The sequence below is a fragment of the Dunckerocampus dactyliophorus genome, chromosome 21, assembly GCF_027744805.1.
Source record: "Dunckerocampus dactyliophorus isolate RoL2022-P2 chromosome 21, RoL_Ddac_1.1, whole genome shotgun sequence".
In the NCBI taxonomy this organism is placed as follows: domain Eukaryota; kingdom Metazoa; phylum Chordata; class Actinopteri; order Syngnathiformes; family Syngnathidae; genus Dunckerocampus; species Dunckerocampus dactyliophorus.
Genome location: NC_072839.1, coordinates 4336165 through 4348611, shown reverse-complemented (window position 1 = coordinate 4348611; position 12447 = coordinate 4336165). Strand labels below are relative to the sequence as shown.

General features: G+C 39.7%; 1 protein-coding gene across 9 annotated transcripts in view; it reads right to left on the bottom strand.

The window, feature by feature from the left end:
- Nucleotides 1-12447, bottom strand: part of ctnnd2a (catenin (cadherin-associated protein), delta 2a) — a 245352-nt gene that overhangs the window by 19113 nt on the left and 213792 nt on the right. For all 9 annotated transcript variants that reach the window (XM_054765059.1, XM_054765060.1, XM_054765061.1 and 6 more), the window contains 2 exons: nt 7357-7603; nt 5477-5561 (listed from right to left, as the gene is read on the bottom strand). In XM_054765059.1, coding sequence (XP_054621034.1) covers nt 5477-5561; nt 7357-7603 — 332 coding nt within the window. The remainder of the gene's footprint in view (nt 1-5476; nt 5562-7356; nt 7604-12447) is intronic.

The window sequence follows — 12447 nt, the reverse complement described above, 5'->3', positions numbered from 1 at the left end:
CAATTCAATTTAGCATGAAGATAATTGGCTACCTCTGAATGCAAAGCACAAGTAGATGATAAAAAATATAAATGGAGCCATCAGTGCGTTGCAGTCTGGTGGAGGGGTGGGGGCATGAGCTCAGCAGTGGGCGCTAGCGTGAATTCACGAGAGGGTAGGGAGTGAGTGATTTAAGCGGAATAGCTGGAGTTAGATTGAAGAGATGAGACAGAAAGGGAAGGGAGGGAGAGGACAAATGACAGGAAGTAATGAGAATGCGGAAGGGAGGGGCTGGCGGGACGGTAACGAGGGAGGAGATACAAAACGATGGCGAAAGAAGTAGGCTGTGTCCTCCCTTGACTCCTCTTTCCCGCCACAGCAATGAAGATGAATAGAAGAGGCTGAAAAGGTAGATCCATTCCAGCCATCGATGCATCTCTCCCTCATTTCCACTGCCTCCATTTATCCATCGGGACACGCTTCCTCCATGCCAACACGTCTCATTAGAAACCATGTAACCTCCTGATGGTACACGCCGCAGACGCCGACGCCCCGCAATTTGGACACTGTCAAAGTGTCATGTTGCTCAAATGAAGACAGTCGGCGAATATTGAATAATGAATGCATTTCGTTGGTGAGCGATGGGAGCAATCTGCTGCCCGGGGATGCGGATCGTTCATCGGGTCATCGAACGGGCCGCGGGGGTCTCGAAAGGCGTGCATAAGCAACACGAAGAATAGTTATAGTGATTTAATTCACAAGATTGATTATTGAGCAGAATATGTATGGGATGCATTAACTGAGTGGTTTGCAAAGTGCCAAGCAGGGCTGCATAAGACTTAATAGGGAATACAGCAGCTTGAAAAATGAAGAAAAATAATGATGATGTTATGTATTGCTATCTAATAATATCCAACACTGAGCTGTATCAATAAAGTTAAAATGCATGGCTGGAGATGACCACAATGTATCCCACTGGGCAAACAATATATAGATAGATATTTTTTCTTGCCCGGTACTTTCCACGTTAGATTAATTTGCTTATAAGATATGTAAATAGTAACATCTGAGATATGCCCTGTTGACCCAAATATATGCCCTGTTCCCCCAATTTATTTATTGATTTTTTTGTAATCATATAACAAACATAAAGATAACAAAATATGACATAAATCAAAATAAAATGAAAAATAAAGACATAATACAAATATAATATAATAAAATAATAATAAAACAATGGAAAATGAATTAAAAAATAAAAAAATATTTAATATATTTATTAAAATATTTATCTGAACACAAGTCATGAAAAAGAGGGGCTGTCTTATATCCCAGTAAATATAGGAATGAATTAAAATAAGCTTTTTTCAGAAAAAAATATTTTTTCCTTCAGTTAAAAAAAGTCTTTAATTTTGACTGACAAACAAAAAAAAAAAAAAAAAAAAAAAGAAAAAGAGATATGACCTACTGACCAAGTATAAGATGGTAGTTTTACAAAAAAATATTTACCTAACGGGTCATGAAAGAGAGGGTCTTATATTCAGGGTCGCCGTATATTTCGGTTAAAATAGGAATTAATTAAAATAAACAAAATTGCCTACATTGGACTGAAACAAGCAAAATGGCATTTTGCACATCAAATGTTTTTGTTTTATTGGGATATATTTTATTATTATTATAAAGATGACTGAATGAATTTGTGGTGTTAATTTGGGTATAATTTAGCTAATTTTATAAAATATATAAGAATATATTAACTGTGGCTAATTATTATACTCGTATTATATATTGTATAAGATACAGAATACATTAAAACAAAAAATAACATTAAATTAAATTAATGAAAATGAAAATGATAGATCTTTAATTTCATTATACATAATATATAAAATAAATAGGTAAAAAAAACCAAAGCGGTGGGCTTGCTTGGATTTCAGTTTTTGCAGTAAATTATATGTACTACAGAATATGTTCAACAAAACAATCAGTTACATTTATGTTCTTTATCAAAGTTGACATCCTTCTGTTGTGTTTTTTCCAACAAAAGTCTCTCCCTTGGTGATAAACTCATTGTACTCCCATAGGAATACACATCTGTGACACATTTGGTGCACTGAATGCGTGTCTCAGTGCTGCAATAATGTATAAAAGAACTAACAGTATGCGATGAACATTAACGCTCTTGTGCGCACCTTGCCTGCAGTGACCTGTCATATCACACAAACACACCCCCACACGCTCAATTACACAAGCTTGGACCATACTGTAAATCTGCCACACTTGCCAGGCAGGCAGAGCATCTCTCTGACCCTGAACTCCATCTGTCAAGTGTATTTTTATTTATTTTTTGTGGGGTGGGGGGGGATTTGTGTATGTTTTGCAGTATATCTGTGTGCATGCGTGTGACAACGAGATAGAGAGAGCATGTCTGATTTAGTGCCTGAGCTAAATCTTTTATCAAGAAGTGCGGCGAGCTGGAAAATGCAGTGTGAAATTTTGCGTTTAGTTTAGTGCGCGTGTGGGATCATTCAGTCCTGCTGGTCCAATCTAGAAAACATTGCCGACTGAACAATACGGGACATTTGTTGGATACATGGATGGCTGACCTGTGGATTCCCTCCGAGGAGGCGCAGCAAACACGGAATGAGGACACATCCAGTCAGAGAATCCAAACAAACTCGGGGTAAAAAGCGGAGTTTGAAAGCACTCTGGAGACTTTAATACATGATTCATCTTAAAGGCAAGCGCCAGTGTTGCTGGAAACACATTTTGGCATTGGTTTATTAATGAGTGCTGCACCACTGATCTTTCAAGTCATCTCAGACGCTATTTTCATGCAGTAAGTGTTTATTTACGGGCCCTCAAACAACTGACATCCACTGCTCCCGCGGCACCGCTATTTGGAAGTAATTAGCTGTTCTTAGTCCTGCCGCTTGACAAACATACACAAAACATACACTTATGTCCTCGGGGGGATGCTTTGCAAAGCAAACAGTCATTATGAGAAACTTCAACGTTGACTCATTAATGACCCTGCACTTTTCCATTTCCCACCTATATTTCCCCAAAAACCACACCTCAAATTCTCTACTAAGCTTCTCTTCTGCGTCTGATCAGCACCATTTTCCAGTGGCTCTCCTCTCGTCTAAATTGTATGCTAATCCATGTCTGGATTGGAGGCTAACGGGATTGTTGGCTGCACCAAACACCCATGGCCTAATATGTGCATGCAAGGGATGAATGTGGGCTTCTGGACAAGGATGATAAAGCCCCAAGAGTTGATTTTGGAACAGAAGTCTGCATTTGTGGTTAGCAAGTAGTATGAGTACAATGTAGAAAGTGGTCAGGTGTTACTTAAATCTTCTCCTAAAAGTAGTATGGGAGATAACAAAATGAGCTTAGAAGGCTGTTAAGGAATCCAAAGTGTATGTAAGCTGAACTTAATCAAAGATTATTCGACCTGTGTTATGCAATGCAGACCATCAAAAGCTTATCATTAGGCACATGTCCGAAAGGGAGTAGGAAGCCACTTTGTGCTTCTAATTTCACGGCTTCACTCTATCAATGTTTTTGAATCATCACTGTTTTGTGGTTGAAGACGGCCTACTATTAGTCAAAAACTGCTTTTCTAAGCAAATTTCACATATTCTTTGCCTAAATTAAGCATTTTCAAGCATTAAAATGTCTAAACGAACAAATACAAGCCATTCAGCAGACTAACTAGGAAGTACTGTATAAAAACCAAAAGTAAAAAAAAAAAAAGAAACAAGGAACTCTGTCTTATTTTTTTTTCTTATTATGTCTACTGTATGGGTAATAGGAGTGTAAAGGTGACTATAGGGGTGCTATTTCATGCCTCGAGGGCTCTAATAATGTTAAACACTGTATTTAAAAGGTCGTAAACAGGTTTTCTATGCTCTAACTACGAAACGACAGTGGAACCTCGGTTAGCGTCCACCCCGGTTAGCGTGTTTTTCGGTGATCTGCGATAATTTACACAGTTGAGTTTGCTGATGTTGCTTTGGCGTGGTTCGACTGACAGTAGCCTGTTTTGTTTTTGGAAAAGATTGTTGATCGACCACCACCTCATCCTACTTGCAATGTCTGGCTAGACGTTACAATCTGGTCTTTGTCCTTAATGATGTCAACGTCAAGCGATTGGGACTAGCGTCGCCAATATTCCGCCGCGGCTGTGAGCTGTAAGTAGTTCTCGAGCGAGTGCCATATTTACAGGCCAAAATTAATGCCCGGTGAGATGATTTGCAGTCGCTGTGTCGCGACAGGCACGCTTGCCTGGAATGTGCTAGTTAACATTGTGGAACTTTGTAGACATCTCAGTACCAGTCTCAAACTTTTTAACACGCTGAATGGCAGGCAACCTTGGAAGCAGATAATGACACAACATTCATCACCGACAAATAAAAGCGACACCACTCTCATTAGCTCTAATCAGGATGCAATGGTGTGTGGGCATTTTTCATTTGCAAAGAAATAGCCACAGTTTGAGAAAATCAGCTTTAACCGGCATGCGTGGTGCTGCACTCACATGCAGTCGTCCTCTCTGTCTGCAATGTGTAGTTGTGTGATGGACAAATAAGATTCTGTATTAATGGGAAAGTTTCCTGGTAGCTGACAGCATTAGTGCCATTCAGTCTCAATGGGCATAGAGAAGTCATCTTTTGTGTGTGTGTTGAAAACGAGCCCAAACATAATAGGCTGGAAATACAAATAACACTGCGCTATTTTTTTCCCTCTTTTTCTCTCTAATGCTGATGTCAAACAGAGAAGACACTCATCTTACTGTGGTCCTGGTTCTGACCGAAGGATAACACAACAATGTGGACACATCTCTCAGCACACACATACACGTCTGTGGAAATTCTGTCATCCTGGTCACGGTAATCCATAAAATGGAGGCAACTGGACTACTCTTGTTAGTTTAAGGTGTTTCATCCAAAAGGCTTCTTTTTTCTAAACTTTAGGTGTGGAGTTCCCTAGATTATATGTCCCTGGTGAGTATGTCCCCTGGGAGTGGTCATAAAGGTTTGGTGTTGTTGTGGTGGTGGTCCGCATAACTGGTGAACAACCCTCTTGCAAAATGACAGGTTCACCTGGCTGGTTCGCCACCAGGCTGCCTCGCCTCCGGCCAGTTGCCTGGATTCAGCCTTATACGGATAGAGACACACGTTGGCATCCACACTCACTCTCTTCTCTTATCGGCTGAACAGCCAGCCAGCAGGAACGATCAGATTAAATCACGACCCTCTTCCATAATAATAGGTCGTTCACCTGGCTGGTTTGCCGCCACCAGTTGCCTCGATTCACCCTTTTGCAGACACACATCCACATGTTCGCATACGCACCCGCAGTAGGAACAATCAGAATAAATCACTATCCTTTATTAAATATAAAACTATGGATTGCTCTGTATTGAATATAAAACATATAGGATGATGAACAGATGTGTTAGTGCAGCACTCTGGTTGTGTAATCTTACCTTCTTGTAGAGGGAGCGCAGGTCTCTGTATTGCCACATGCTGCTGAGAACCTGTGAGGCCGCCTTCACCACCTTGGCCGAGTGTCTGCGAGAGGCGATAGCGAAGGAGTTACATCTCCTCCTCTCCATTCATAATCACAAATGTTACTCTGACTTCCTTGGTAAGATATGTGGAGGTCAATGTGTTTTCATGTGCGAGAGGTCTTTTCCATTGAAGATGAGCTTCCATCAGAGTTAAGAAGTCCTCACCTTTCCCTCCCAGTGATATGCGACTTGACTAAAATGGCGCTTTAAAACCTACTGGATGGACACTATTGATTATTGACCAAATGAAGCACAGAAATGGTGAAATTCTATTAAAATTGTCCAAAAGGTGGAAGTGTGAAAGACAATATTTTCAGTATGTCTTCTATTTGGTGGATTTATTAAGCTGTGGCAGCCTCGGAAAAAGTTAAACAGTAATCCCTCATTTATCGCGGTTAAATGTTTCCATGACCCAACCGTGATGAGTGAATTTCCGCAAAGTAAGATTCTTTACTTATAAATTGAATATTTGTGTAGTTAGAGTACAGAAAACCTGTTGACGACCTTCTAAATATGGTTCTTAACATTATTAGAGCGCTTTAGACATGAAATAACACCCCTATAGTCATCTACCTAGTAGACATAATAAGACAAAATAAGACATAATATAAACTCATACATGTTAGCATTTGGAGAGTTCCTTGTTTTTTTATTTCCTGTTCTGTGGTGGCTATTGTCTCATCAATGTAACATGCACTTGGTGACCAATGTAGAATACTGCTTATCGTCGCAACATCTTTGAATGTGTCTTCAATTCGTATTTTATGTCGTTTAGCCATTTTTATGTTTGAAAATGCTTAATTTTGGCAAAATAGGCTACACTCTTTGCACTCTATGTATGCTAGCGGCCCTGCCTCCATAAAGACTGTATGACTGACAAAAGGGCTCGCTCCGTTCACGCCGTTGTTCTATGGAACAAACGTGCCGAGGTGCTGAAACCGACGCACCATTGAACCCTCTTCCTGCCAGTTTGGAGGCGAGTGACGAGGAAAACAGACACTCATTCACATGGCAATATATTGAGGCCGGCAAAATGATCAAGTTCATTTTCATTTATTGTGTGATATGTGGTAATCTATATATATTTATTGTGATTGAGGTATAAGACGGCGGCGTTAAAATAGGATAAGAACATTCCTCCTCAGTGCAGCTATCTTGAGAAGGAACCATTAGCAGCTGACGACACTCGCTCAAGAGACATTTGCACTTTCCTCCAGCCAGCACCTCATCCCTCTCTGTAATGACGCCTTACAGCAAAGTTCCGTGAATAGACTCTCTCGCTTTCATTCTCCTTAACAATAACTCAATGTCTGACCTCCGGTTGATGTCACCTTTGGCAACACCCTGGCTTGCTGGTTGCCATAGCAGCAAGCAAGAACTATTTCTGACACACTTGATGCTGTTTGTGGATGAATGGATAAAAGGAATGGTGAAGGTTTATGAATGATGATGTGAGTGGGTGGTATTTCCTCTCGTAGATGTGCTTCATTTAATCAAAGGGTACCTCAAATAAACACCCGTTTAAACTTACTGCAGGTAAAATATGCTGTATGTTTCTGGCATTGCTGAAGAAACCATGTGTATTATGAAGGAGCAGAAAACAACTGCAGGGTCACTTGTTGGAGCCCCCCCGCCACCAAATGGCTAATCATGTGTAATCACGCCGCCTTTTATCCTCTCAAACCAGACAGTACGCTCCCATTGGTCTCAAGGGTTTCCAAAAACACCAAAGTGACCTTCACACGGATGCACATTAGTATTGATGGGGAGTGTTTAAAGCCATTTTCAGCACTCACTTGTCTCCTTTACTGCGGGCGATGCCAATCAGTTTCTCAATGCCGCCGGCGTCGCGGAGGGCTTTGGCGTTCTCCATGTTCTTGGTGATGACTTCATGTAGCGCGCAGCAGATGGCGGTGACCGTGTCGTCAGACATGGCCTTGCTGGGTGAGCCTGTAGTAGCAGAGGTGGCACTGCCGGTGGCGTTGTTGTTACTGCTGCTGCTGCCTGGTAACCGATGGATCAGGTCTCTCATGGCGTATTTACCTGGAATATTGAAGGTGTATTTTTTTTAAGATCAAAATGTACCAACCCGAGGTGGGGAACAACAAAAAACAGGGAAAAAACTTCAGCAGTCACCATGACATGTGCACATCACTTCTTTTGATAGTGGTGCACAAAAGTTGTGTTCACTTGATTCCACCTACTTCAAAAACGTTACAAATTATTTACACATATTTTTTTTCAATTTGATTATCATAGTTTTAATGTAATTATTATATATATGATTTATTTACTGTATTTTCCAGACTATAATTTATAATAATAAAAATAATGGATTAGATTTTATAGCACTTTTCAAGATACCCAAAGTGCTTCACAATGAAGTGAACCCTTTATTAATTCACTCAGTCACACACTGGTGATGGTATTCTACATCTGTATCCACAGCTCCCCTGGGGTAGTCTGCTTGCATTCACCAGTATTTGTGATCCAGCTATCATCAGAGCAAGCTGTTTTTTAGAGTGTCATGGCGCTGCTCCTAACAACATTAAATTCACAAGAGCAGAAGACAAAGCACGAGGCAGTGGGCAATGTTTACACCAAGAAGGAGACAAACTGAAGCTACAAAAGCTGAAATAAGCCACATTTTTTCCAAGCACATGTGTACAATAAAAACGTACCTGTTTTGTAAATGTCAGAATGTTCTCGAAGAAGACTCTTTTAATACATGACAAGACAAATGAACGCATCCCGGTGTGTAGAAACGTATGTAAGAGCCGTATTTTAACACCAAAACTTCATTTTTGTATTCACAAATGAATTTGAACACTGAAAATCATCAAGAGGGTATTTAGTCAGTCAGTGGCTGGTGCAGCAGCTACAATCTCCGACCTTGACATAATTAGTTTCCTAATTAAACAACACTGCTGCCTAAAATGTGTCACTTCTCAATCCACACAGGTCACATACGATTATAGTTGCACATTACTTACAGACACGTAATCTCCAAGGCAGAAGCGTATTAGAAAGTATTCCATACAAAAAGCGTCCGGTATGCTCTGTATCATTCATGTGTGCCAAACTGTGTCACATGCTCAACTCAGCAAATCATTGTGCCCACTAGGTGTCGCCAAAAAACACCACCACCCCACAAATTGTATATACAGGATATGTATTAACTTGAATATAAGTCGCAGGACCAGCTAAACTGAACAAACGTACGAATTTTATTCAGAAAATACAGAATTTAATACTTTTTCTGATGTTGGCATGATTTTCAGTTATTTCCATTGGTCATTTTGCATTAGGGGCTAACAAGTCGGCGTCCTGCTTGTCTCAAAATCTTTACAGTGCTGCTTGTGGAGTCATTTCCTTTTTTTGTGCTGCTGTCTGATTCTCCCTGCGCTTCCTCTGCTGGGTTTGAGGCCCACAATCTGTGCGATAAATATTAATGCTGCAACATCTATCGACTGCTCCAGCTTATTAATAACATCGTCACTTTCTTTACTGTGGATCACAGAGAATGCATTTAACACACCAGAAAAGTTTTGCAAAATCAAAAAATAACACACTTTATGATTTGCAATATTTCAGTGAGAATTAAATCAGAAAGTGCTGTGAAGGAAATTTCGCAAGTTAACAGATCCTTTGAGTGTCTCAGTAATAAAGCAAACGTCTTGCACAGCGAGTGAGTGCTTGGATAACTCCATAAAGCTTTGGCTTTAGAGGGCACACTGTAAATCCTCTCACACAGCCACATTAATGCCCGTGCTTAGAATGCAATAAAAGGGTCGTCTTGTGATATTTCAGTGAAAAGGCCGGCGTACGAAAAAAAAAAATAAAAATTGACATTCAAAGGATGAGCTGCTGGAGTAATTAAAGAGTTGCAGGAGATGCTGTCAGATAGGGAAAAAGAGCGGAACAGTGTGCAGCAAATGTGAGCAATAACACTGGTGTGGTGTGAAGGCATGTTAGACCCAAACCAGCACAACACACACACACACACACACACACACACACCATATAATGGGAGTTCACCCACTTTGTCAGCTAGCTAGAAAAACATCTAATAAAAAATGACATGTAATATGATGCTCTGTCTCAAACTACTCACCCTTTAGTTGGGATTAGGAAAGTCATATTGCAGATTTGAAGGCGCATCATATTTCTTGTTGCAACTAAGCCGCCAGAAAGTTTCTGACAACAATGTGAAAACGGTGCAAAAACATGAATCACCCCTGAAGCAACTGAAGCAAAATGGACTGCACTACTCCAAGCAGCATTATTCAGTTTAATACAACACTGACATGAAACATGTGCTCAGAACATACCATTCAAAATACTTCCATCAAGGAAATTCCATCAAATGTCCCTCTTTATTGTCTAAGGAAAGATTTTTTCTATTTCTATTTTTTCGACTACTTGGTGTAGAACAGTGGTTCTCAACTGGTTGGGCTGTGGAACCCGCCATCACCCCCTCAATGACAAGTGGTGACGCAAATTGCAAATATTTTGAACCTCAAACTTCTCAGATACCGATTAATAATAAATTATTTCTGTTTAAGCCTATTGTTAGTAAAAAAAAAATGAATTTTTGCCTAAATTAAAATTGCAAACATAAAAAAAACTAAATGAACTAAAATGCAAATATAACACATTCAGAAGACGCATTCAAAGATGGTGTGATGATATGTAGTATTCTACCCTGGTCCCTAGGTATCAGTAATGTTACATTGATGAGACAATAGCCACTGGAGGAAGTACTGTACAGAAAACAGGTACAACAGAGGACTCTCCCAACCCTAACATGTGAGTGTCTATTATGTCTTATTTTCTCTCATTATGTCTACTATATTGGGTAATAGAGTATAAAGGAGACTATAGGGGTGTTATTTCTTGCCTTGGGGGCTCTAATGTTAAAAAACGGTATTTAAAAAGGTTGTAAACAGGTTCTAACTACGGAAATATTATATTTAGAAATAAAAAAATCCTGCTTCTCGGAAATAACGGTCGGGTCTGGAACCAATCAACCGGAATCAACCGGGATAAACGAGGGATTACTGTATGTACTTTTCATATCTGACCCATCTTTGCAGACATATTTAAGTGAATTTTGTCATGAAGATGACAAACTTCATTTTCATTGCAGGGGTCTACAGTATATTATAGTCAATGGTAATAAGCTACGCTGCATAAAAGCTAGCTTTCAATATACTACTTCAGTGTTGAAGATTTTAGAGTTGAAGTGTGTAACTTCCAAGTCAAGAATTCCATTCCACACTTTCCACTTCAAGCTTCTGAAATCACTGCTCTTTGAGGTCCCCTCTTACACAAAATTGACTTTTTACTGATGTTTTAACAGTAATATGTGTCCCAAGAGAAGTGTTTATGAGCCGAAAAATCCATCATCTCGCTCACTTATTTGCTCCACTTTTGAGAGAAGAGGCGCTCAAACGCTGGCTTTTTCAGTTCCGGGTTTTCATCCTTCCTCTTGGACGTGATACCACCTTTGACTTGCAAGTTCACAGAGGACAGCTTTGTAAAAAAACAAACATAATAATAAAAAAAAAAGAGGCTTCGCTACACATCTTACAATAAAGCCGCCTGGAGCTCTGACAGCTATCCATCAGTCAGCTACAAGCTAAAAGCACATAGGAAACAGATGTGTTTCGAAAACATTGAAATGTTGAGCCAAAATCCCATTTCAATGAGCACTACACAAATGATTCAATCCCTCCTCTCGACATGTGTTTCTGGCGCAACGCACACAAACGCTGAGCCCACAAGAGCTGCTGTTTGGGCACTTTGAATCACCGTTTGCCTCAAAACTATCCTCGATGGGGAAACGTTAGGGCTGAAAGCAGGAAGTTGTGCTGTAAGTGTTCCATCCTCAAGTGGACGCTTAAAATCCGCTCTGCCTGCATTGAAATCTCCCCGCAAAGCACTCCAATTCTTGAGAGCCTTAAAACTAATTATAAAAGCAAATAACTCCAAAGATATTTCTCTAAAGTGGCACTTGAAACAGCGTCTGCTTTTTATGATGGGAGTTTGATGGAAAAATACGGTGAAATGTTTGAAGTCAATTGATGTGGTATGATTTGGACATGGACACCAATATCCAGGGTAAAAAAATACACCTTTACAGAAGGCTGGATTTTGCATTATCAGAGATACATTGATATTGCTACACTAGCACGGATTTTGCTTTTTCTTTGGCTTGTTTGCAGACTTCCCAAGCTCACTAGAGGGAGGCAATATTTGATCGCACTACAAGCATTATATTATACAAGCATCCCGCCCTCCTCCTGCTTTGACTACGGAATGTTTGTTGTCAGCCAATGATAGCAATTTGACAAAGTTTAGCTTCTACATGAGTGACCAATCATTTTATTCAGACATAACAATTTTGGCCAATTTTGATGAAGTGTGATTTGTAATTGTAAAAAATAGACATGTTTGTGGATAGTCTGTCCACTATTGGTAACAAATGCTCTTATATATGATCTTCTTATATTTCTTGGTAGAAAAAAATGGAACCTTGAGCCAGTTGCAAGCGGTCCCTTTAAGAGAAGAAGAAATTAAAGATTACACTAAGTACGCAGAGTCACATGTGAAGCAGTGACTCCATTGCCCAAATAATAATAAAAATAAAAATAACAATAATAATAAAAAAGACATATTAACACATTAAAATATTTATCTATATTTTACTTTTGACCTTTTATTGCCAACTCTGTTTCACTTTTTTTTTTTTTTTACACTTATAGAAAGTTAAAAAGCTCCACATGGTATGTAAGACCTATTTGGAACAGCATTCTCCTTCACATTATGCCTTCATCATCGGCCGTTTAGAGTTACAACCCGACCGTTTTATTGATTTCAAGTCC